Below are 27,215 nucleotides of genomic sequence, written 5' to 3' on the forward strand. Positions count from 1 at the left end.
AGCAGTGTGGGCAGTCAGCAGCGTGGGCAGTCAGCGGCATGGGCAGTCAGCGGCGTGGGCAGTCAGCAGCGTGGGCAGTCAGCGGCATGGGCAGTCAGCGGCGTGGGCAGTCAGCGGCGTGGGCAGTCAGCGGCGTGGGCAGTCAGCGGCGTGGGCAGTCAGCGGCGTGGGCAGTCAGCGGCATGGGCAGTCAGCGGCGTGGGCCAGCAGTGTGGGCAGTCAGCAGCGTGGGCAGTCAGCGGCGTGGGCAGTCAGCGGCGTGGGCAGTCAGCGGCGTGGGCAGTCAGCGGCGTGGGCAGTCAGCGGCGTGGGCAGTCAGCGGCGTGGGCAGTCAGCGGCGTGGGCAGTCAGCGGCGTGGGCAGTCAGCGGTGTGGGCAGTCAGCGGCGTGGGCAGTCAGCGGCGTGGGCCAGCAGTGTGGGCAGTCAGCGGCTTGGCCCAGCAGTGTGGGCAGTCAGCGGCGTGGGCAGTCAGCGGCGTGGGCCAGCAGTGTGGGCAGTCAGCGGCGTGGGCAGTCAGCGGCGTGGGCCAGCAGTGTGGGCAGTCAGCGGCGTGGGCAGTCAGCGGCGTGGGCAGTCAGCGGCATGGGCAGTCAGCGGCGTGGGCAGTCAGCAGCGTGGGCAGTCAGCGGCATGGGCAGTCAGCGGCATGGGCAGTCAGCGGCGTGGGCAGTCAGCGGCGTGGGCAGTCAGCGGCGTGGGCAGTCAGCGGCGTGGGCAGTCAGCGGCGTGGGCAGTCAGCGGCGTGGGCAGTCAGCGGCGTGGGCAGTCAGCGGCGTGGGCAGTCAGCGGCGTGGGCCAGCAGTGTGGGCAGTCAGCGGCGTGGGCAGTCAGCGTCGTGGGCAGTCAGCGGCGTGGGCAGTCAGCGGCGTGGGCAGTCAGCGGCGTGGGCAGTCAGCAGCGTGGGCAGTCAGCGGCGTGGGCAGTCAGCGGCGTGGGCAGTCAGCGGCGTGGGCCAGCAGTGTGGGCAGTCAGCGGCGTGGGCAGTCAGCGGCGTGGGCAGTCAGCGGCGTGGGTCAGCAGTGTGGGCAGTCAGCGGCGTGGGCAGTCAGCGGCGTGGGCCAGCAATGTGGGCAGTCAGCAATGTGGGCAGTCAGCGGCGTGGGCAGTCAGCGGCGTGGGCAGTCAGCGGCGTGGGCAGTCAGCGGCGTGGGCAGTCAGCGGCGTGGGCAGTCAGCGGCGTGGGCCAGCAATGTGGGCAGTCAGCAATGTGGGCAGTCAGCGGCGTGGGCAGTCAGCGGCGTGGGCAGTCAGCGGCGTGGGCAGTCAGCGGCGTGGGCAGTCAGCAGCGTGGGCAGTCAGCGGCGTGGGCAGTCAGCGGCGTGGGCAGTCAGCGGCGTGGGCAGTCAGCGGCGTGGGCAGTCAGCGGCATGGGCAGTCAGCGGCGTGGGCAGTCAGCGGTGTGGGCAGTCAGCGGTGTGGGCAGTCAGCGGCGTGGGCAGTCAGCAGCGTGGGCAGTCAGCGGCGTGTGCAGCTGCATGGTTGCCTTGTAGACTGCGGCAATGGTGTTCCGTGCCATTCACTCCGACCCCACAACCCACCTCCTGGCCATCCCCCACTACATCCCCCGGCCGTGGCAGAAGCCCCTCGGCCAGAGGCACAACTGTCAATAAACTATGCGATATTGGACACGTTCCTTACCCCCTCTCTCTCTCCCTCAACAGCCTGTTTCACAATTTTTAAAAGCACAAGTGAACCAGTCTGTCGGGAATATGGCCCATTGGAGGCAGGGAATCGCGGAGACCCCGGAGAATACCGGGTCGGGCCCACTAATGATATGCCAATGACATTTATTGTGTGTGTGTTCTGGAACGCATTGATGCCGCTGTTGAGGCGATGGGGAATTGCGATTTGGCATGAAATCGGCACCCGCTACGATTTCAGCGTCAGGACCTATTCTGCGCCCAATCACGTTTCCCGATTCCGGAGTCGGCCGACAGAGAATCCCGGCCAATAGATTTAAATGCCAAATGAAAACACAGTAAAGCGGTAAATGTGTGATAAAGTCTTTATTCAATTTGTTCACATTTTACGATGGCCTGACCTTGTAACAGGCTGGAAGTTTGCATTGAAAAATGTCAAGAGGTACATAAAACATAGAACATACAGTGCAGAAGGAGGCCATTCGGCCCATCGAGTCTGCACCGATCCACTTAAGCCCTCACTTTCACCCTATCCCCGTAACCCAATAACCCCATCTAACCTTATTTTTGGATACTAAGGGCAATTTAGCATTTCCAATCCACCTAACCTGCACGGCTTTGGAATGTGGGAGGAAACCGGAGCACCCGGAGGAAACCCACGCAGACACGGGGAGAACCTGCAGACTCCATACAGACAGTGACCCTGCGGGGAATCGAACCTGGGACCCTGGCGCTGTGAAGCCACAATGCTAGCCACTTGTGCTACCGTGCAGAGGTAGCTCTGGAAAAACTCTGTATTCTTTGCATGCAGGCTTTGGACTTTGTAATATAGTCCACTGTGTCAACAATATGGTCAAAAATGTTTTTGGTACAGTGCAAAATCCCAGAACATCGCTATGGCTTCTGCGGCATCGGCTAGGGAAACAAGTGCACGAGCAGGTGGGTATTCATCAGACTTTTCAGCGTCATCAGAGTCCTCAGTTGACGCATGTACTGCATCTACAATGACAGCTTTGTCAGTTTAGTCATGCATTATATGGCATCGTCCTTCTCCATGCAAGTTTCCATGGTTGTCTCTGCTGGAATTTCTATGCTGGCCTCCTGCAGCTGATTGGAAAGTGCCTCGTGGTCAGGTTGGTTGTCCTCACCCTGCTTCTTCTCATTCTTGACGTCTTGTCCTATTGTAGCTTGTTTCAACCCAGTATGGTGGAAACAGTTAGCAATTAAGAGTTCTGTCACTATCTTCTACATCTTTTCATCATGAACATGCTCTTCATACAGATGGATTGTACTGCTGTTTCTTATCGGTGACCTTGATTACCTGAAAGAGCAGGTGTTGTTGGTAGTGGGTTTTCAGGTTCCTAATCACCTCCTGATTTATTGGCTGGAGCTTGGCCATGGTTTTGTGAGGTAAGAACATCAACTTGATGCTCTTCTGGCCAGTGATGCCAGGGTGTTTGGGGCAATTGTCTGCAATGATGACAATCTTCTTTTTCTTTCACTGATATGCTATGCCCACTTTCCTGATCCATACCTCAAAAATGCTGGAGGTTATTCAGATTGTTTTGTTACCCTCATGGTTGTAGATATTGGGTGTGATCTAACAAAATTTGTACAGAGTCCAGTGATGAGTGCATTTAGCCGAGTCTTTCCTGGTGCTATCAGTACTCGGTTTCAATGTGGGGCCTCAGCGGGGAACTCTCCACCAAGGCCGCACTTAAGTCCCATTTCCTGCACTGAGGAGCTCCGCTTGTCAGTACTCCTCAGTTCAAGTAGATTGCTACCCGATCTCTTGACAACCCGACACGACCACTAACCCCCCCCCAAAAAACTGACCTATAAGGGGGTTCTTGGGGTCTCCCTGCACCCCAGCTTGCACGGGGCTTGGGGGAAGTGTTTGGGGTCACGTTGGGGCTCGAGACAAAATAGGGACATAATTTTGCATTAGGGACTCACTTGGTTGTCACATGCTAACCTCTGCCTCGGAGATAGCCCTCTCCTGCACCTCCCTAGATAATGCAATAGCCCTCTGCTCATCAGGGGTGAGGATGCCCCTTCCAGTCTTGTCCTGCCCCCTTCTGCACCATCTTTTCCTGGGGGACATGGTGAGACGCATGGAGATGAGTTACATGGGGGGTCTGTAGCTGGTTGCATGTGTGTGCACTGCATCTGGACAAAGAAGGCAATACAGGTGTTGGAATTTTCTGTACGGTGGGATGTGAGGGAGATGCAGGCAGGTGGGTTTTGATTGGCCTTAATGGGAGAGGGGGTGTGATGTGAGGAGTGAGGGATAAGAGAGTGATGCCAGGAGCATAGAGGTGGTGACTTACCCGAGTTGCCCTAAGGTGGTCGTTCATCTTCTTGGGGCACTGTGTTTCAGTAAGGCTCACCACAACCTTATCCCAGGATGGTTAAGGACGGCAGGGAGTAGCCTCTTGCCCATCCTGGGAAGAGGGTGTCCCACTTCTCCTCCACCGCATCCAACATTCTTTCCAGCACCCCATCCATGAAATGTTGTGCTGCTCTTCGTGGCACCATCTTCTTGGCTGGAATAAGAATGTGGGGAGTGGAGTGCTTATAACCAGTTCCAGCTTGTCAAGCTCACGAGCACCAATTCCGGCCCCCACAAATCCAACACTGGCGGGAGTGAGAATTGCCTGAGGTCCACGTTTGCAGAGTGCTGGCCCATTAGCATGTCCTGAATTGCTCTGGAAATAACCCCCCAACGGGAAAGCAAACCGCACCCAAATCAGTCCCGGTGTCAACACTTCGTTTCCCAAATGGAGAATTTTGTCCTTGAAAAGTTGGACGATAATTCAATCCTCCTTCACCCACACTCATCTTCACAAATGTACACAGATTTTAATAACATAGGTCACAAAATATATCTCATGCAATATTTTTTTCAGTAATGCATAGTCCTTGTAAACCAACAAGCTGACTGTGGTCAGATATACCTTACTTTGGAACCAAGTGATAGATGTCACCCAATCAAGCTTCTGTGGATTTCTTCCCAACCCCCCCCCAGATGATTATTATAAAGTGAGCCAATTGATCTTACTGGACTCTGCTTCTACATAAGTATTTCCAAACTCCACTCTCAAAAAGACATGCGGAAGGGCCTTCTTCAAACAATGCTTTCTCAGCTGTTTTCAGCAAGGATCCACTTCCAGGAATTTCAACTCTCCTTTTATTATTTTTTATCTTGAATAGCCATGTGCTTTGAAACTCTCAGGTACTTGATCCCAACCAAATACTATTGCTCCAAATACTGGAATAAGGCCACCAACCTTACGGTTGCTTCAGATACTTGGCTATTCGCTAGCCAATTCCACCCAGCTCTATACTTTCAGCTTTGTTTTTAACTTCAGTGACCAGTACCCTGCTCAAATTCCAGTTCCTCTTTTCCTTTTTACTTCAATCTTCATGGAAACCACTCTTTTCATTACCTAGTTTCTGGAAGTAGTTGTCTTACCCATTGCTCCACTGTATGACTTTCCTGCTTTTAGCAGGGCTGTGAGAGCTTCCTTCTCTCTCACTGCTAAGCTCCAACTGCTTTGAATTCAGTTAAGCACAATCATAAAGTTTTTATTTCCTCAAGTATGCCCTAGTTTCTAAGACCATAAGATGTAGGAGCAGAAGTAGGCCATTTGAGTCCAATGCGCCATTCAATGGAATCATGGCTGATCTGATACAATCCTCAACTGCCCCTTTGTTGCCTTATCCCCATAACCCTTAATTCATTGATTGATTATAAAAATCTGTTTATCTCAACCTTGAACATACTTAACGACCCAGCCTCTACAACTTTCTGCCGTAAAGAATTTCACAGATTCACAACCCACTGAGAAAAGAAATTGCTCCTCATCTGTTTTAAATGGATGACCCTTTACTTCAGTTTATGCCCTCAAGTCCTAGACTCTCCCACAAGAGGAAACATTATCTCTGCATCTATCCTGTCAAGCCCCCTGAGAATCCTATATGTCTCAATAAGGTCACCTCTCATTCTTCTAACCTCCAAAATTCCTCCACACCAGGGATCAAACTAGTGAATCTTCTCTGGACTGCTTCCAATGTCAGAAGATAAGGGGACCAAACCTTTTCACAGTATTCCAGGTGTGGTCTAACTAGTGCCTTGTATCGTTTTAGCAGGACTTTCCTATTTTTATATTCAATTCTCTGTAAAATAAAGTCCAACATTTACCTTCCCAATTACCTGCTGAACTTGCATGATAGCTTTTTGTGATTTGTGCACGAGGACCTCCAAATCCCTCTGTCCTTTAGCTTTCTGCAGTCTTTCTCCATTTAAATATCAGCTCCTTTAGTCTCCCTACCAAAGTGCATAACTCCACATTTTCCTCCATAATAATAATAATAATCTTTAATTGTCACAAGTAGGCTTATATTAACACTGCAATGAAGTTACTGTGAAAAACCCCTAATCGCCACATTCCGCCGCCTGTTTGGGTACACAGAGGGAGAATTCAGGATGTCCAAATTACCTAACAGCAGACATAGGGAGAATGTGCAGACTCCGCACAGACAGTGACCCAAGCTGGGAATCGAACCTGGGATCCTGGCGCTGTGAAGCAACAGTTTTTTTGTCAATCTGTGCATTTTTTGTCAATCCATGTATATTACATCTACTGGTTCCCCTCACCTCTCCTGCTCATTACCACCTCAAAGAATTCTAATACAATTGTCAGCATGATTTCCCTGTCGTGAAGCAATGTGGACTCTGCTTGGTTATATTATGCATTGCTAAATGCTCCTTTACATTCTTCAAAATGACATTTTCCTCGTGGCAGAAATTAAGCTAACTGGCCTCGTTGTTATTTGTTTTTTGACTCTCTCCTTTTTTGAATAACAATGTTACATTGGTAGTTTTCCAAACCTTTGGTACTTTTCCAGAACTTAAGAATTCTTGGAAGATTATTATATCCACTATCTTTGTAGCTACTTCCTTTAATATCCTGGGTCGCAACCCACAAAGTCCAAGGGACGTATTGGCCTTCAGCCCCATTATTTTCACTAGTACTTTTCCCAATTGTTATTGTATTTATTTCCTCTCCCCTCTGTCCCTTGATTACTTGGCGTTTTTGCAATGTTATTATTGTCTTCCACCATGAAGACTGACGCAAAGTATTTGTTTAACTCCTCCGTCATTTCCTGGTTCCCCATTATTATTTCCCCAGTCTCTTTCTCCAAGGGGCTTATGTTCATGTTGACCTTTATCTTCCTTTTTATATATTTAAAGAAGGTCTTGCTGCCCATTTTTATATTACTTGCTAGTTTACCTTCACAGTTTGTCTTCTCCATCTTTATTATCTTTTGATCATCTTTTGTTGGTTTTTAATACTTACCCAACCCTCTGGCTTACCATTAACCTTTATCACATTCTTTTTTTTTTCTTTTCAATTTAATACTACCCTTCACTGCCTTGGTCAATCATTGCTGGTTTACCACCTTCCTAGAATCCTTCTTCCTCACTGAGATATATTTTTGCTGTGGGACAAGAACAATTTTCAGAAATGTCTGCCATTGCAGATCAACTCTTTTTCCTGCTAAACTTCTCTCCCAGTCCACTCCAGCCAACTCTGCCCTCATTCCTTTATAATTTAAGTGCAGCACAGTTGTTTCTGACCCAAGTTCTCCCCTCAAATTGAATGCTAAATTCTACCATGTTATAATCACTGCTTCCTTGGGGGTCTTTTACTCTCTGAGATTGTTTATTAAACCTGTCTCATTACACATCACTGAATCCAAAATAGTCTGACCCTGGTTGGATCCACAACACATTGTCCCAGGAAATTGTCCCGAATACACTCTGTGAATTCTTCCTCATGGCTACCTCTGCCAGCTTGATTTTCCCAATCTACATGAAGATTAAAATCACCCATGATTAAAGTACTGCCTTTTTTACTTGCCTTTATTATCTCCTAATTTATTCTCTGTCCTACAGTACAGCTATTATTTGGGGGCCTATAGATTATTTCAACCAGCATACTCATTCCCTTGTTATTTCTTACCTCCACCCATATGAAGTTTACATCTTCCGATCCAAGTTCAACTCTTGCTATTATACTTATTCCATCTTGTACCAAAAAAGCTACCCCACTACCCTTTCCTTCCTGTCCTTACGAAACATCACATACCCTGAATATTTAATTTCCAGTTTTGATCTCCTTGTAACCATGTCCGGGATTCTCCGACCCCGCGCCGGGTGGGAGAATCACGCCATGCCGCCCCGACGCCGGCTCGCCGATTCTCTGGCGCCGAATCTTGGGTGCTCGCGGGATCGCCGCCGCGCTGGTCGGGGGCCATTGAAACGGCCCCCCCGTCGATTCTCCGGGCCTCGACGGGCCGAGTGCCCGCCGAGTTCGGCCGAGTCCCGCCGGCGTGGGTTACATATGGTCCCACCGGGCGGGACCTCGGAGTTCTGTCTGCGGGGGCCATCCTGGTGGGGGGGGGGGGGGGGGGGGGGAGTGATCCGAACCCGGGGGGGCCTCTACAGTGGCCTGACCTGCGATCGGGGCCTACCGATCGGTGGGCGGGCTAGTTCCGTGGGGGCCTATGTTACTCCGCGCCGGGCCCCTGTAGAGCTCCGCCATATTGCCCGGGGGCCGGCGCGGATATGGGACCCCACGTGCATGCGCAAACTCGTGCCGGCTTTCGGGTGCCAGAGCTGCAGACACCACTCTTGCGCCGTACTAGCCCCCTTGGAAGCGATGGATACCTGCCACTTGAGGCCCATTGACGCCGGAGTGGCTCGTGCCGCTTTTCACGCCGGCGTCAGAACTTGGCCGTGGGATTGGAGAATGTTTCTGCAATGGCTACAATATATCCATTAACCTCAATTTGTGCTGTTAATTCATTTATTTTGTGCTGAATGCTATGTACATTTCAGTAAAGCACCATTAAATTTGCCCTGTTTTCCCTTTTTGACCCAATTTGTTGCTTTTTTATTATGTTTGTACACTCTGTCCCTTCTGGTCACACTCTGGGTATCATGCCCTAAATAACTGCCTTGTAATGCTGTCATATTCCTTTACTTTGTAAGCCTACACATCCCTCTATAGAACTGGCCCCATCTCTATTAAGTTTAAAGCCCTCTCTCTTCTTCCCTAGTTATGCGGTGTGCAAGAACACTGGTCCCAGCACAGTTCAGATGTAGGTGGAGAATCAAGCGTCAGGCTATAATTGGGATCGGAGCTCGTTGCGAAACCGCGGTACCTCGCTGGTGGCAACAGCGAGCTGCACAGCCCCTGCCGGTGGGAGGAAGCCGATAGCTGATTTGCATCCAATTAATTGGCTGGAAGCCCGGTACTCCTTGCCCCCTCTCGGTCGGAGTTCACGCGAGCGTGGATTGACACAAGTATTTTGAAGCATGGCCCTAATGCGGTGGACGCCGTGGTGGGTCAAAGGGGTATGTATGTGACATAGGTGCCCCCAAAGTCCATCAGAGCCCTCCTGCATTAGCTGTTGCCTCACCAAGTTCTAGACAACTCCAACATGGCCTCTCTGCTTTGTAATCTATGCCTCGATTGATAACGGCAATAAGAACATAAGAACTAGAAGCAGGAGTAGGCCATCTGGCCCCTCGAGCCTGCTCCTCCATTCAATGAGATCATGACTGATCTTTTGTGGACTCAGCTCCACTTTCCGGCCCAAACACCTTAATCCCTTTATTCTTCAAAAAACTATCTATCTTTATCTTAAAAACATTTAATAAAGGAGCCTCTACTGCTTCACTGGGCAAGGAATTCCATAGATCCACAATCCTTTGGGTGAAGAAGTTCCTCCTAAACTCAGTCCTAAATCTACTTCCCCTTATTTTGAGGCTATGCCCCCTAGTTCTGCTTTCACCCGCCAGTGGAAACAACCTGCCCGCATCTATCCTATCTATTCCCTTCATAATTTTATATGTTTCTATAAGATCCCCCCTCATCCTTCTAAATTCCAACGAGTACAGTCCCAGTCTACTCAACCTCTCCTCGTAACCCAACCCCTTCAGCTCTGGGATTAACCTAGTGAATCTCCTCTGCACACCCTCCAGTACCAGTACGTCCTTTCTCAAGTAAGGAGACCAAAACTGAACACAATACTCCAGATGTGGCCTCACTAACACCTTATACAATTGCAGCATAACCTCCCTAGTCTTAAACTCCATCCCTCTAACAATTAAGGACAAAATTCCATTTGCATTCTTAATCACCTGTTGCACCTGTAAACCAACTTTTTGCAACTCATGCACTAGCACACCCAGGTCTCTCTGCACAGCAGCATGTTTTAATATTTTATCATTTAAATAATAATCCCTTTTGCTGTTATTCCAACCAAAATGGATAACCTCACATTTGTCAACATTGTATTCCATCTGCCAGACCCTAGCCCATTCACTTAGCCTATCCAAATCCTTCTGCACTTTTTGCTTTACCACTTATCTTAGTGTCGTCTGCAAACTTGGACACATTGCCCTTGGTCCCCAACTCCAAATCATCTATGTAAATTGTGAACAATTGTGGGCCCAACACTGATCCCTGAGGGACACCACTAGCTACTGATTGCCAACCAGAGAAACACCCATTAATCCCCACTCTTTGCTTTCTATTAATTAACCAATCCTCTATCCATGCTACTACCTTCCCCTTAAAGCCATGCATCTTTATCTTATGCAGAAACCTTTTGTGTGGCACCTTGTCAAAGGCTTTCTGGAAATCCAGATATACCACATCCATTGGCTCCCCGTTATCTACTGCACTGGTAATGTCCTCAAAAAATTCCACTAAATTAGTTAGGCACTATCTGCCCTTTATGAACCCATGCTGCGTCTGCCCAATGGGACAATTTCCATCCAGATGCCTCGCTATTTCTTCCTTGATGATAGATTCCAGCATCTTCCCTACTACCGAAGTTAAGCTCACTGGCCTATAATTACCCGCTTTCTGCCTACCTCCTTTTTTAAACAGTGGTGTCACGTTTGCTAATTTCCAATTCGCCGGGACCACCCCAGAGTCTAGTGATTTTTGGTAAATTATCACTAGTGCATTTGCAATTTCCCTAGCCATCTCTTTTAGCACTCTGGGATGCATTCCATCAGGGCCAGGAGTCTTGTCTACCTTTAGCCCCATTAGCTTGCCCATCACTACCTCCTTGGTGATAACAATCCTCTCAAGGTCCTCACCTGTCATAGCCTCATTTCCATCAGTCACTGGCATGTTATTTGTGTCTTCCACTGTGAAGACCGACCCAAAAACCCTGTTCAGTTCCTCAGCCATTTCCTCATCTCCCATTATTAAATCTCCCTTCTCATCCTCTAAAGGACCAATATTTACCTTCGCCGCTCTTTTTGTTTTATATATTTGTAGAAACTTTTACTATCTGTTTTTATATTCTGAGCAAGTTTACTCTCATAATCTATCTTACTCTTCTTTATAGCTTTTTTAGTAGCTTCCTGTTGCCCCCTAAAGATTTCCCAGTCCTCTAGTCTCCCACTAATCTTTGCTACTTTGTATGCTTTTTCCTTCAATTTGATACTCTCTCTTATTTCCTTAGATATCCACGGTCGATTTTCCCTCTTTCTACCGTCCTTCCTTTTTGTTGGTGTCCCTTATGCCTTTTTCGCCATCCTATTAACCTGCCTTTCTGCCTTCAGAGATCTATGGACAAACATGGCAAGGTCCCTTTGTTCTTCGGAACTTCCCAGTGTCAGGCTATTCATTAAATACTTCATTCTCAAATTACTCCTTCCAAAGTTTCTGCCTAGACTGCTCTTTAGCTACCAGACAGGGGCGATTGTTGGGTGATCTTTGAAGGAGTGGTCTCTGATAGGAGTGGATCTCTGATATGGGGATCTCTGATGGGGATCTCAGATGGGGGATCAGGGTCACTCTTATACGTGTGTGCTGTGGGGGGTGGTGACCCGTAATTCTCCTGATGATGGGGGGTGGGGAGAGGGGGGGGGGGAAATAGGGTGCCCTCAGTTGCCAGGGTGGTGGCAGGATTTGCATTGTGCGGGGAGGGGGGCCCCTCTCAAAATGGTGGCCTGGTACCGGGATTTCAACTGATTTCCATGAGCTTCCTGCCATGCATAAATTTGCATGGCAAGGGAGAGGAAATCATTCCTGGGCGCCGCTTCTAACGCCAGCGAGACCAGGGGCAATTCTACTCCAGCGGGAGAACATGGTATCCCAAATGGAGAATCTTGCCCACAATTTAAGTTCCGGTTTCAGATGTATAATTTTCATTCAACATTGTTAAAGTATGTTTACTTATGTAGCTCACAAAGCTTCACAAACCTTACAGCTCGGTGGAGGACTGTGGCAATGAACTTTTTTTCTAACTCAATCTTGGCTTGTGGACTATGCTGTTAAGGCCAGTATTTATTGCAAACTACAATTTGTTATGCAATGAATTGGCTCAGTGGGCCACTTCAGAGAATAGGTAAGAGTGCACCGTGTTGATGTGGAACTGGACTTCAATTCAAGCCATGCCAGATAAGGCTTCCTTTCCTAATGAACATCGGGAATGCAATTGAGCTCGTGACAATCCCTGGGCATTTTCACTGATTCCAGCTTTATATTTTAAGATTTTCTAACTGGAATTTTAACTCCAATTCTTTGGATTATTAGTCCATGCATCAGGATTGTAAGTCCAGTTCCACAACCTCTACACTGCCATACCTTGTTCAGCTGCAAAACATTCTGTCATTCTTCTTACTGGAGTTTCACTACATCCGTTTTCTTGGAGATATATTGCCATCTATTGTTTCACCCTTTGTAGGCTTGCAGGAGGTTCACAAATTTGTACACCACTTTCAATAATGCTCTGAACCTTAGTAATTAAAGATGATCATCCCATGGCATCTCTGTTTTCAATTCTCACTCCCTTTCACTCTTTGGAGGACAAAGACCTGGACTCTACTTGGCACTTCTGCATGGACTAGGCACCTTCACATGATAACACATCTGTGTGTGAACTCCGATGGGGTCTGGCCCGCGATCGGGGCCCACCGATCGGCGGGCCGGCCTCTCCCCTCCCCCCGGGCCTACCTCCTTCCGCATGCGGCCCCAGAACACCGCCGCAATGTTGGTGAGGGGCTGGCGTGTGTAAGACGTTCCCCGCGCATGCGCAGGATTGGGCTGCCCCGACTGCGCATGCGCGGGTTGGCGCGGGTTGACGCTCCAGCACCCCTATTGGGGCCAGAATATGTTGTGCCCGGGCCCTCTTCGCGCCGTCGTGAAACGCGACGGCGTTCACGACGGCGCGAACACTTGACCTCCATATCGGAGAATCGACCCCCACCATTTTTAACCTCAACTTTAGCCAATCTCAAATAAGTCCGCAGCGGCCATAAATCAATGGTGGAAAACTGTCAGCATTTGTACATTAATTTGACATTCATATACAGATCATGGGACGGGATGTTCTGGCCTCCCAGCCCCGTGTTTCTCGGTGGTGGGAGGCGGCGTGCGCCCCCCACTGTCAATGGGAATTCCCATTGAAGCCATCCCACACTACCGGGAATTCCGCAGGTGAGGGTGCGCTGATGGCGGGACCGGAGAATCCCACCGCCAGTGAACAGTTAAGAGAATTCCGGCCGATGAGAATGGCCAGCACAGAAAAATGAGAAAGTCACACTGTTATAGGAGAGGCAATTTTCCACCTGAAGAGGTGTAGTAGGAATTTCATACTGTATTTAAACTGTGTTTTCCTGACTTGGGAGTGCTTGATGCTGTCGCTCAAGCCGAAAAAGTGAAAAATGTTTCATTCTTTGGCACCGACACCCATAATCCCAGAAAGTGTGAACGAAATGTTTAAATCCTGCAAACTATAGACTAGTGAAAGAAGGAGAAAGAAAGAAAATCGCTTATTGTCACAAGTAGGCTTCAAATAAAGTTACTGTGGAAAGCTCCTAGTCATAGAATCATAGAAGTTTACAGCATGGAAACAGGCCCTTCGGCCCAACCAGTCCATGCCGCCCAGTTTTTACCATTAAGCTAGTCCCAGTTGCCCGCACTTGGCCCATAACCCTCTATACCCATCTTACCCATGTAACTATCTAAATGTTTTTTAAAAGACACAATTGTACCCGCCTCTACTACTACCTCTGGCAGCCCATTCCAGACACTCACTACCCTCTGAGTGAAGAAATTGCCCCTCTGGGCCCTTCTGAATCTCTCCCCTCTCACCTTAAACCTATGCCCTCTAGTTTTAGACTCCCCTACCTTTGGGAAAAGATGTTGACTATCTACCTTATCTATGCCCCTCATTATTTTATAGACCTCTATAAGATCACCCCTAAGCCTCCTACGCGCCAAGGAAAAAAGTCCCAGTCTATCCAGCCTCTCCTTATAACTCAAACCATCAAGTCCCGGCAACATCCTAGTAAATCTTTTCTGCACTCTTTCCAGTTTAATAATATCCTTCCTATAATAGGGTGACCAGAACTGCACACAGTATTCCAAGTGTGGCCGTACCAATGTCTTGTACAACTTCAACAAGATGTCCCAACTCCTGTATTCAATGTTCTGACCAATGAAACCAAGCATGCCGAATGCCTTCTTCACCACCCTGTCCACCTGCGACTCCACCTTCAAGGAGCTATGAACCTGTACTCCTAGATCTCTTTGTTCTATAACTCTCCCCAACGCCATACCATTAACTGAGTAGGTCCTGGCCTGATTTGATCTGCCAAAATGCATCACCTCACATTTATCTAAATTAAACTCCATCTGCCATTCGTCGGCCCACTGGCCTAATTGATCAAGATCCCGTTGCAATCCTAGATAACCTTCTTCACTATCCACTGTGCCACCAATCTTGGTGTCATCTGCAAACTTACTAACCATGCCTCCTAAATTCTCATCCAAATTCACCACATTCCGGCGCCTGTTCGGGATGGCTGGTACGGGAATTGAACTGTGCTGTTGGCCTGCCTTGGTCTGCTTTAAAAGCCAGCGATTTAGCTCTGTGCCAAACCAGTGCTGCAGTTTAGTGAGATTAAATTCATAACCAATGTGCCCCTTAGCTCTGCCTTGAATAATTTGATGAAAATGATTAAATATTGATGGGCACCATATTTCAGTTCTCATTTGCAATGCAATTTGCAAAATCCTGCACACCGTCAAAAAATCTGTGACAGTTCCTCATAAATAAAGAGATTTCAATGGAAATTAAATAGCAGCATCTAGTATTCTTCACATCTTATATTGGTCAGAAATATAAAGTATTAAAGTACCAAAACTAATGATCGTCAAGTTTGAACTTTTCATTGCGGTGTTTTTGCTTTGAACTACAATACCAATCCAATAATACACTGCTGCAACACCAGGCAGATGATGCCAATATACTGGAAACATCGAGACCTGCCTCACCAGTTGGATTTAAAGGCTCAATCTCATCACAATTAACAGGTACTACCGGTTGTGATGGAGAGAGGACGGAGGTTGTCTACCATTCTGTTCTGCCTCTCATAAAGCTGAGCCATCAGCCTATTTACGTAACGTCACAATGGTGGCATTTATGAACTTTACCTTGGTCTTGGTCCCGTGGAGGATCCACAGTAAGAGATGTTCTATAATATAAATGTGTGCATCAACCAATGACAAGTGCAGATACTGATTTACTGCCATCTAATTTTCCAGTTCGCTAAAACCTTTGAATGTGCCACTGCTGGGCTGATGTCTGGACAATCAATGATCAAATTTTCTCTAAACTCTCAGAACCCTTTAAATAACTTTTTGAAAGTAGAAAATAACATAACCGTATTTAACTTTTAGTATTGTTCTTAGGTTAGAGGGTGATCAGAATGCTGCATAGAGGTAGAAGCTGGTTTGTGTTGTACACATTTTTCAGAGGTATAATGGATGCAAGGGACCAATTTAGTAATTGGAACCCAGGATATCTTGTCACTCAATAGATAGTACCCCTGCCTCTATGCCTGAAATTCTGGGTTCATGTCCCACGACAGAACTAGTTGCCCAAGCAAGATATGGTCATGCATGGATTCAAAATGGTTGATAAACAGCCTGATAATTCTTCCAGTACCTCCGCACTAATCCCCAAAGTGAGAAGATTGGGCTGAAGATACGAAACAAAGAAGTGGGAAACTTACCCTCACTTTAAACATGTTCATCCAGCTTGGCGAGAAGGACACAGACCAAAAGCCAGTGGGGTCCTTCTACACACATGGATGATATCATCAAGGCCCGACTACAATTCTAACTCAGGTCCAAGTGTGAAACTTGGGCCTTTCCTGCTATGCCACTCCAAGAGAGGAAATGAACATTCCACAAAGAGGTCAAAAAAGATAAATATTTATCTTTCTTTTCGGGTCGAAAGGAGCAGGCATGCTGCACAGGCCCCACAAGTCTTTTTGAGTATGATCTAAAACGAGGTCTTGCATATCCATGGTTCATTAAATTACATTACTGCGCCACAAAACAGGTTTTGTAAAGATTCTGGTTCTGACAAAAAAGACCACAAAGTAATTTCATGTATAAATTGGGTTATGCCGATCATGAATTGTTTAACTTTGAAGGATAGATAAGGTTGTGGGATTAAAAGGATCTTTTAAAAAAACAAAACATTAAGGTTATTGCTGCTCTGGAAATCAACGTGCTATTCAGAGGCAAAACATTCTCTTGGATCCGCCCAATTAAGGCTCAGGTTCTTATATATTTCAATGAAAAATTCTTCTGAACTCCGATGGGTGGAAGCACAACAGGATGGTTGGTGGATATCATAGCAGTGTGTCTTTTACCAGATTGGAGGTGGAATTTTAACTCTCTCCGATCAATGTAAACTAAACAGTATGGGAATTGATATTGAAGCAGCAGGTATACAGTTTGTTTTTACAATGTTGACATCTTCCTAACACTGGTTTAGTAGATGTTTGAGGCACTCATGTGACTCAGTCTGGGGTTTGTGAATACATTTACATGTATACTGTTACATAGATACTGCTTCTCCATTTCCCATAATAAATGTGTGCTATTCACCCAGATTCCTTGCTGTCATACTTGAAAAGCTCCCTGTGTAGCTTACAAAAAATGAATAGGACACTTTTGTTATATTACTTTACATAATATATATATATTACTCTTTGAACCAGCTGAGTTGGTGAAATAACCAATAGTCTTCCTTGAAAGATTAACTAATTTAATGAGTAACATAAATAATATTATGTGAGTCCTTTGTACTTTATAGTCTTATAATAAAATAAATAAAATCCAATAAAGATACCTAACTACACAACGTAGTAATGAAATAACTTATAACTTCTCTCTCTCTAGCTAATATAGGTCTTGTCTGTTCACTATCCTGAAGCACACTCTCCTAGAAAGAGCGGTGAAGTCGCTCTTATACCATCTTATAGTGAGACATCTAGTGTTGAAATTACTGTACTACATTTAAATACATTGATCATGTATATTCATATACAGAGATCACTACATCCCCCTTTCTTTAATATTTTCTTGGAAAATGCAGTGTATACAATGTACAGTAATCACTAGAGTCATGAAAAAAAGTTCACAAATTCAGACGATTGGGTCTCCTTCTTCTCCTTGTTGATCTTCTTAACATCAAAGATGATGAACAAGTTTTACAGTCTTTATTGCTCATCAAATTTCAATACATTTGCTGTTCAATTTGTTTTAAGATTGTCTGGTTCAAATCAAGATTAGGGAAATTGTTTGGCAGTTTCTGTGACTTGAAGTATTTCTTCTCAGAATTATCAGATAAGATCTTAGAGAAAATTGCCTAATTATGCGAGCAATGTCAGACCAACCTCCTTCAGGAAGTCGTAATCTAACAGTACCATTCTCAGACAGAATAGACAATTCTTTTGAATGTTGATCAAAGTAGCTTTTCTGTTTCATTTTCTGCAGTTCAATTTTCTTCACAGTGCAACGTTGCTCTGGATGAGGAAAATGTAACTGAGGTAAAGTGGTCCTCAAAATTCTGTTATACAATATTTGAGATGGAGATAATCCTCTAGAAAAAGATGATTTTCTGTAATTGAGTAAAGCTAGATAAAAATCAGATTGAGAATCTCTGGATTTAGTAATGTTTCATAATGTGAACATCTTTTTCAGCTTTGCCATTGGACTGTGGAAAATTAGGGCTTGAAGACACATGTTCAAAATTGAACTTCAATGGAAATTCATGCCATTCATGACTTGAGGAACATGGGCCATTGCCAAACATGACGATACGAGGAATACCATGACTGGCAAATATTTTGTTGCATGCTTTTATGACAGTACTGGATGTGATGTCATTCAATTTCACTAGTTCAGGAAAATTGGAAAAATAGTCAATGACTACGAGATAGTCCTTACCAAATAAGTGAAAGAGATCAGCACCAACCTTGATCCATGGTGATGTTATAAGATCTTGTGGTTGCAGTTCTTTGAATTGTTGCTTTTGATGTGACTGGCACGTTGAACATGATGATATCATGTCCGAGATATTATTGTTGACACCTGGCCAATAGATCGACTGTTTGGCACAACGTTTACATTGTTCAATGCCTAAATGTTTCTCATGAAGTCTTGACAGCATTTCAGACCTCATGCTTTGTGGAAAAACAATGCAATCTTGTCTCAGCAATATACCACCTATAATAATCAATTCTGACTGAATGCTTTGGTATTGCGGACAGTTACCTTTAGGCCATCCTTGTTGAAGATGATGCATTACTTTCATCAACGTAGCAATTTTCAGTGTTTCAATGCGAATTTGTTGAAATTTGACATCAGAGACAGGAAGTAATTCTCTGAATAACTGCAGTTGAGAATCAACATAATTTATCGATTCTTCTCAGAGAATGTCAGCATTGACTGATCTAGATAAGGTGTCAGCAATGACTAATTCTTCGCTTAGTTCTTCGCTTTGGGAGTCCTTGTTCACGATTCTCTTAAGGTTAATGTGCAGGTTCAGTCGGCAGTTAAGAAGGCAAATGCAATGCTGGTATTCATGTCAAGAGGGCTAGAATACAAGAGCAGGTATGTACTTCTGAAGCTGTATAAGGCTCTGGTCACTCCCCATTTGGAGTATTGTGAGCAGTTTTGGGCCCCGTATCTAAGGAAGATTGTGCTGGCCTTGGAAAGGATCCAAAGGAGGTTCACAAGAATGATTCCTGGAATGAAGAACTTGTCATTTGAGGAATGTTTGAGGACTCTGGGTTTGTACTCATTGGAGTTTAGAAGGATGAGAGGGGATCTTATTGAAACTTACAAAATATTGCGAGGCCTGGATAGAGTGGACGTGGAGAGGATGTTTCCACTTGTAGGAAAAACAAGAACCAGAGGACACCGTCTCAGACTAAAGGGACGATCCTTTAAAACAGAGATAGGGAGGAATTTCTTCAGCCAGATGGTGGCGAATCTGTGGAACTCTTTGCCGCAGAAGGCTGTGGAGGCCAATTCACTGAGTGTCTTTAAGACAGTGATAGATAGGTTCTTGATTAATAAGGGGATCAGGGGTTATGGGAGAGGGCAGGAAAATGGGGATGAGAAAATATCAGCCATGATTGAATGGCGGAGCAGACTCGATGGGCCAAGTAGCCAAATTTTGCTCCTATGTCTTATGGTCTCATGGTGTATTTCCATGTGAAATCATATCTTCTTAAATCCATCATCAGACGCTGAAGTCTGGGAGTCATATCATTCAAGCTTTGTTCAATGATATGTACAGGTGGGCGATGGTCAATTTCCTCTGTGAACTTGGGTAGACCATAAACATAGTCGTGAAATTTGGAAATCCCAGTAACTAACCCAAGACACTCCTTTTCAATTTGGACGTACCTACACTCAGTCTCAGTCATGGATCTTGACGCATAGGCAATAGGAACCCAATTATTGAAATGCTCTTGTTGAAGCAAAACAGCACCCATGCTGTTTTTACTTGCATCCGTTGAGATTTTAGTAGGTCTGGTAGGATCAAAAAATGATAAGCATGGAGCTTGTATCAATTGTTGTTTTAAATCTGTCCATTCTTCAGTATGTTTTTCAGTCCAGATGAAATCTGTGTTCTTTCTAATTAGTTGACGTTGTGCAGTTGTTCTGTTCGCTAGATTTGAAATAAACTTTCCAAGAAAGTTGACAATTCCAGATAAGCGTAAGACTGCCTTCTTGTCTTGAGGAATTTGCATTTAGTTGATAGCTTGCACTTTTTCTTGATCTGGCTTTATTCAGCTGCGATGTTGTCATTTAAAAATTTCAGAGTCATTTAAAAACTGTAATTTAAAAATTGTGAACATGCATTTGGCCTTATTTAACTTCAAACCATATTCATGAATTCTTCTGAATACTTCCCAAAGACGTTTCATATGCTCTTTAGGCATTGTTGACTAGATGATGATGTCGTCAACATAAACCCGAACACCTTCTATGTTCTCGGTCATTTGTTCCATCGTTCTGTGAAAGGTTTCTGAAACTGCGATAATTCTAAAGGGCATCCGGTTAAAACAGTACCTTCCGAAAGGTGTATTAAAAGTAAAGAGAAGTTTACTGGAGTCTTCTAGTTGCATCTGCCAAAAACCTTGAGAGTCATCAAGTTTGGTAAAAATTCTGGCATTGGCCATCTCTGCAGTAATATCTTCCTTCTTAGGTATTGGATAATGCTCTCTTTTGATGTTGCGATTGAGATCCTTCGGATCCATACAGATTCTTATCTCACCTGTAGATATTTTCACACAGACTAGGGAGCTAACCCAGTCAGTAAATTGAGTAATCTTTGATGTGATACCCTGAACTTGTAATCTTGAAAGTTCAGCCTTCAGTCTGTCTTTAAATGGAGCAGGTATATGTCTAGGTGGATGGATGAGCGATTTGGCATCCTTTTTCAGCTGAATTTTGTACTGAAAAGGTAAAGTACCCATACCTTGAAATACATTAGGGTATTCCTTTAAGAGTTGTTGAATGTCATCATTGAACGTAGTCAACTGACAGGTATTCAAAAAAATTATTTTAATGAGCTTCAAATCTTTGCACGCTTGAGCTCCAAGTAAAGATGAACGAGTATCATTGACAATCTCAAATTGTACTTGTTTTTGAATGTCCCTGTTGTGACACTTGGGTAACATGAACCATGCGAGAAAATGGGATTACCATTGTAGCCACGCAATGAACATTCTTGAGGTATCATTTCATAATGACTTTGTATCTTGGACAAGTCCTTGGAATTCAAAAGATTCGCCGAGGCACCTGTGTCCAGTTTGAAAGCAATTGGAATTGTGTTAATATACACAGTAGTCATCCATTCCTTGCTAACGATACTGACACTTTGATCTTTCATTGCTTGAAGATCTTGTACATATTCTTGATGAGCTGGCTTTGTCGCTTTAGGATGATTCTTGCTTGCTTGCAGATCATTCTTGATGGACGATTAAACCCCACCAACGAAGAAAGTATTTTCTAATGAGAAAATTTCATCATCTTCCGTAAAGTCTTCTTGTGTGTTGATTTCTTCTTGTTTCTCCACAGCTCTCACTTTGTAATATTTTTTCTGTGCAGGAGGAATGTAACTTGCGGTGATTGACACTGAGAGGCATAATGGTTTAACTTCTGAAATCTTAAACAGCATTTACCAAAAGCAGGGCAGTTTCCCTTTAAGTGGGCATTGCCACACATGTGACACATAATCACATTGTCGTCATGACGCATTTGTGACGTACGCGCATACGCAGACTTCTTTTTCAACGTCCCACATTTCTGTGCGTAGTGCGCATGTGCAGAGCACAAAAATGCTTGTGAAGGATAGCTTCCGTTCCTCACAGTCTTTTGCTTTGCCTGCGACACCATTTTGATTTTCTCTGCCTCGTGGTAGAGATTCGCGATTTTTTCTTTGGGTAAAATGCTAAATATTGACTTTTGGTCTGTTCCACGGAGATGGAGATGCACTTATCAACTGTGATTTGTAATGTTCATTTTGTCGAGTTCATGCTTCTTTGACTGTTTCATCAAATATGCCAGATACAATCTGTTCTCTTACAAGTGAATCATGTAAATCTGCATAGTTAAACGTTTTAACTACGAGTTTGAGATCAGTGATGAAATTATTCAATGGTTCACCAACTTTTTGAACTCTTCTGTGAAATTTAAAATGCTCTAAAATTTCATTGGTCTGCATTTTCCAATGTTCATCGAACTTCGCTATAACTTGATCAAATTTTGTTTTATCTTCACCAGCTTTTAAATTAAAGGAATTGAAGATTTTGATTGCCTGCAGGGACAGAAGTAAAGCAATTCTTCTAGCTTCTGATGCAGTACTTAAGTCACTAGCTTCTAAATAGAGTTGAAACTGTTGTTTGAACAATTTCCAATTCAGATTTAAATTACCAGTGGTCTTGAGATGTCTTGGTGCTTGAACTTGGTCCATTGAAAAGTTGTTTTTGTCGAAGTTTCTGATATCGCGATGACTTCTGTAGTCGAATAGTTGATTCCAATTTTTTTTCTTCTTTCTTTTGATTCTAAATCTTCACTAGTCTTTCTTAAAAGCTTTAATAACTCTGGTACCATGTTCATAGAATCACAGATCACGGAATTTACAGTGCAGAAAGAGGCCATTCAGCCCATCGAGTCTGCACTGGCCCTTGGAAAGAGCGCCCTACATAAACCCCACACCTCCACCCTATCCCCTTTATCCCTGTAACCCAGTAACCCCACCTAACCTTTTTGGACACTAAGGGAAATTTAGCATGGCCAATCCACCTAACCTGTACATCTTTGGACTGTGGGAGGAAACCAGAACATCCGGAGGAAACCCATGCAGACACGGGGAGAAGGCGCATACTCCACACAGACAGTGACTCAAGCCGGGAATCAAACCTGGGACCCTGGAGTTGTGAAGCAACTGCGCTAACCACTATGCTACCATGCTATCCATGTTATATTACTTTATGTAATATATATAATACCCTTTGAACCAGCCGAGTTGATGAAATAACTAATAGTCTTCTTTGAAAGATTAACTTATTTAATGAGTAATATAAATAATATTATGTGAGTCCTTTGTACATAATACTCAACTAGTAAAAGAAATAAAATACAATGAAGATAACTAACTATACAATGTAATAATGAAATAACTTATAACTTCTCTCTCTCTAGCTAATATAGGTCTTGTCTGTTCACTATCCTGAAGCACACTCTCCTAGAAAGAGCGGTGAAGTCGTTCTTATACCATCTTATAGTGAGACATCTAGTGTTGAAATTACTGTACTACATTTCAATACATTTATCATGTATATTCATATCCAGAGATCACTACAACTTTAAGTAAGGAATGAAAATATTCCTGTAAAATAGCTCACTTTTACTTTTCGCTGGCGGAGATGGCGAAACATCAGGACCAACTGATTTTGGACTTCTGGGTTGTTCTCGATGTCCCCAGTCTTCATCCCATTCCTTTTTAAATTTCTGCTCCGCTGCTTCTATCCTGTAAAAAAAAACAGTGATTGTTCCAATTTTGGATTTCAATTGGGCAAGAAAAAGACCACAAATACCCTGAAAATACAGACAATTGAAACAGTTTCGCAATTAATACAGGTGAGTTTGATTGTGCATGACCCTTACTCCCAATGGCTGACAACATAATAATGTAAGTGAAACAAGAGTTCTGTTTCCTCAAATATGCCCTTTAAGCTGGACCTTTTCAAGGGAAAGTTGTATAACTGGTTAATTAATAAGTGAAGGGATTTCACAACTGCAATTTTTTTTTTGCTCATTAGTCACTGCTCATCATGAAAGTCGGATTGGTGTAAAAATATGAATATTGATATCTAATATCAACACCAGTTAATGGCACCTAGCACTTTTCACACTGCATATTTATAATCTTGTAAATTATTGCATGCATCAGAAATAGACTTTTCCACCAACCAAGTGCCAATCATGCTCAGACATTAAAAATGAAATCCAGGTATTTATTTTTAATTATTTCTACACCTCCTGAAGGTGCAAACACATGTGGAGATCCATACTCCAGATATTGGTTGATTTTGGAAACTTTGCTCAAAGAACCACTCTCAAAGTGAGAATACATAAAGGGAGATTTTCAAAATGTAGTGGCTATTCCGTCCATTGTGCACAATTGCTACAGGGGGTCAGTGCAATTGTAAACTTCAGTAATTCCCCACTACCCCTTCCCCAAGCCAGAGAATAAGGTTAAATGGGACACACCCACCAACACTTTCCGAGCACAAGTAGAAACTGAATATGGGTTCGTGCTGGATCAAATGCATATTGGGGCATGTGTCAATAATCATGCAAGTGAGCTAGAGCACCACCAAAGACAACTCCACCAAAGAGAACTGAAAGTCTGAAATATGTGAATGATTCAAAAACTATTGATTTGCACAGAGTCAAAGTTGGGCCATATGCTTCCAAGGTATGTGAACATGCAACTTAGGAGCAGGAACTGCTCTGCCAGTTGATAAGATAATGGCTGATCTGATGGTGATCTATTTTCCTGTCTGGCTCCAGTAACCTTCATTCTCTTGTCTATCAAAAATCTATCTAACTCAGTCTTGAATAAATTAAATGACCCAGCCTCCACTGATTTTTGTGAGAGTGAATTCCGCAGAGCAATGACCATCTAAGAGAAAACAATTCTCCTTATCTCCATCTTAAAAGGGAGTCATCTTATTCTTCAACTATGTCTCTAGTTAAAAGTTTATCCCACAAGAGGAAACATTCTCCTGTCATCCACTCAAACAAGTCCCCTCAGGGTGTTTTAAAAAAAAAAAATATTTTATTGAAAATGTTTGGTCAACCAACACAGTACATTGTGCATCCTTTACACAATATTATAACACAAAGAACAATGACCTATTTTATAAACAGAAAATGAATAAATAATAAATAACAAAAATGAAAACTAACCCTAATTGGCAACTGCCTTATCACAAGTAACACTCTCCATAAATATAATTTAACAGTCCAATATATAATTATCTGTAGCAACGACCTATACATATTATACAGTATATATTAACAACCCTGAGAGTCCTTCTGGTTCCTCCTCCCCCCCTCCCCCCCCCCCTCCCCCACCCCCACCCCGATCCTGGGCTGCTGCTGCTGCCTTCTTTTTTCCATTCCATCTATCTTTCTGCGAGGTATTCGACGAACGGTTGCCACCGCCTGGTGAACCCTTGAGCCGACCCCCTTAGAACGAACTTAATCCGCTCTAGCTTTATAAACCCTGCCATGTCATTTATCCAGGTCTCCACCCCCGGGGGCTTGGCTTCTTTCCACATTAGCAATATCCTGCGCCGGGCTACTAGGGACGCAAAGGCCAAAACATCGGCCTCTCTCGCCTCCTGCACTCCCGGCTCTTGTGCAACCCCAAATATAGCCAACCCCCAGCTTGGTTCGACCCGGACCCCCACTACTTTTGAAAGCACCTTTGTCACCCCCATCCAAAACCCCTGTAGTGCCGGGCATGACCAAAACATATGGGTATGATTCGCTGGGCTTCTCGAGCACCTCGCACACCTATCCTCCACCCCAAAAAATTTACTGAGCCGTGCTCCAGTCATATGCGCCCTGTGTAATACCTTAAACTGAATCAGGCTTAGCCTGGCACACGAGGACGACGAGTTTACCCTGCTTAGGGCATCTGCCCACAGCCCCTCCTCGATCTCCTCCCCCAGCTCTTCTTCCCATTTCCCTTTTAGTTCATCTACCATTGTCTCCCCTTCGTCCCTCATTTCCCTATATATATCTGACACCTTACCATCCCCCACCCATGTCTTTGAGATCACTCTGTCCTGCACCTCTTGTGTCGGGAGCTGCAGGAATTCCCTCACCTGTTGCCTCGCAAAAGCCCTCAGTTGCATATACTTGAATGCATTCCCTTGGGGCAACCCATATTTCTCGGTCAGCGCTCCCAGACTCGCGAACTTCCCATCCACAAACAGATCTTTCAGTTGCGTTATTCCTGCTCTTTGCCACATTCCATATCCCCCATCCATTCCCCCCGGGGCAAACCTATGGTTGTTTCTTATCGGGGACCCCCCCAAGGCTCCAGTCTTTCCCCTATGCCGTCTCCACTGTCCCCAAATCTTCAGTGTAGCCACCACCACCGGGCTTGTGGTGTAGTTCCTCGGTGAGAACGGCAATGGGGCTGTCACCATAGCCTGTAGGCTAGTCCCCCTACAGGACGCCCTCTCTAATCTCTTCCACGCCGCTCCCTCCTCCTCTCCCATCCACTTACTCACCATTGAAATATTAGCGGCCCAATAATACTCCCTTAGGCTTGGTAGTGCCAGCCCCCCCCTATCCCTGCTACGCTGTAAGAATCCCTTCCTCACTCTCGGGGTCTTCCCGGCCCACACAAAACCCATGATGCTCTTTTCGATCCTTTTAAAAAAAGCCTTCGTGATCACCACCGGGAGGCACTGAAACACAAAGAGGAATCTCGGGAGGACCACCATCTTAACCGCCTGCACCCTCCCTGCCAGTGACAGGGATACCATATCCCATCTCTTGAAATCCTCCTCCATTTGTTCCACCAACCGCGTTAAATTTAACCTATGCAATGTGCCCCAATTCTTGGCTATCTGGATCCCCAGGTAACAAAAGTCCCTTGTTACCTTCCTCAACGGTAGGTCGTCTATTTCTCTACTCTGCTCCCCTGGATGCACCACAAACAACTCACTTTTCCCCATGTTCAATTTATACCCTGAAAAATCCCCAAACTCCCCAAGTATCCGCATTATTTCTGGCATCCCCTCCGCCGGGTCTGCCACATATAGTAACAAATCGTCCGCATACAAAGATACCCGGTGTTCTTCTCCTCCTCTAAGTACTCCCCTCCACTTCTTGGAACCCCTCAACGCTATCGCCAGGGGCTCAATCGCCAGTGCAAACAATAATGGGGACAGAGGGCATCCCTGCCTTGTCCCTCTATGGAGCCGAAAATATGCAGATCCCCGTCCATTCGTGACCACGCTCACCATCGGGGCCTTATACAACAGCTGCACCCATCTAACATACCCCTCTCCAAAACCAAATCTCCTCAACACCTCCCACAAATAATCCCACTCCACTCTATCAAATGCTTTCTCGGCATCCATCGCCACTACTATCTCCGTTTCCCCCTCTGGTGGGGGCATCATCATTACCCCTAACAGCCTCCGTATATTCGTGTTCAGCTGTCTCCCCTTCACAAACCCAGTTTGGTCCTCGTGGACCACCCCCGGGACACATTCCTCTATTCTCATTGCCATTACCTTGGCCAGGATCTTGGCATCTACATTTAGGAGGGAAATAGGTCTATAGGACCCGCATTGTAGCGGGTCCTTTTCCTTCTTTAAGAGAAGCGATATCGTTGCTTCAGACATAGTCGGGGGCAGTTGTCCCCTTTCCTTTGCCTCATTAAAGGTCCTCGTCAATACCGGGGCGAGCAAGTCCACATATTTTCTATAGAATTCGACTGGGAATCCATCCGGTCCCGGGGCCTTTCCCGCCTGCATGCTCCTAATTCCTTTCACCACTTCTTCTACCTCGATCTGTGCTCCCAGTCCCACCCTTTCCTGCTCTTCCACCTTGGGAAATTCCAGC

The 27,215-nt window shown here is 45.1% G+C and overlaps 1 protein-coding gene across 5 annotated transcripts in view; it reads right to left on the bottom strand.

Annotated features, from left to right (window-relative positions):
• Positions 1-27,215, bottom strand: part of ush1c (Usher syndrome 1C) — a 420,683-nt gene that overhangs the window by 187,521 nt on the left and 205,947 nt on the right. For all 5 annotated transcript variants that reach the window (XM_072466296.1, XM_072466295.1, XM_072466293.1 and 2 more), the window contains exon 14: positions 22,964-23,088. In XM_072466296.1, the coding sequence (XP_072322397.1) occupies positions 22,964-23,088 (125 nt within the window). The remainder of the gene's footprint in view (positions 1-22,963; positions 23,089-27,215) is intronic.

The sequence above is a fragment of the Scyliorhinus torazame genome, chromosome 10 (genome assembly GCF_047496885.1).
Source record: "Scyliorhinus torazame isolate Kashiwa2021f chromosome 10, sScyTor2.1, whole genome shotgun sequence".
NCBI classification, from domain to species: Eukaryota; Metazoa; Chordata; class Chondrichthyes; order Carcharhiniformes; family Scyliorhinidae; genus Scyliorhinus; species Scyliorhinus torazame.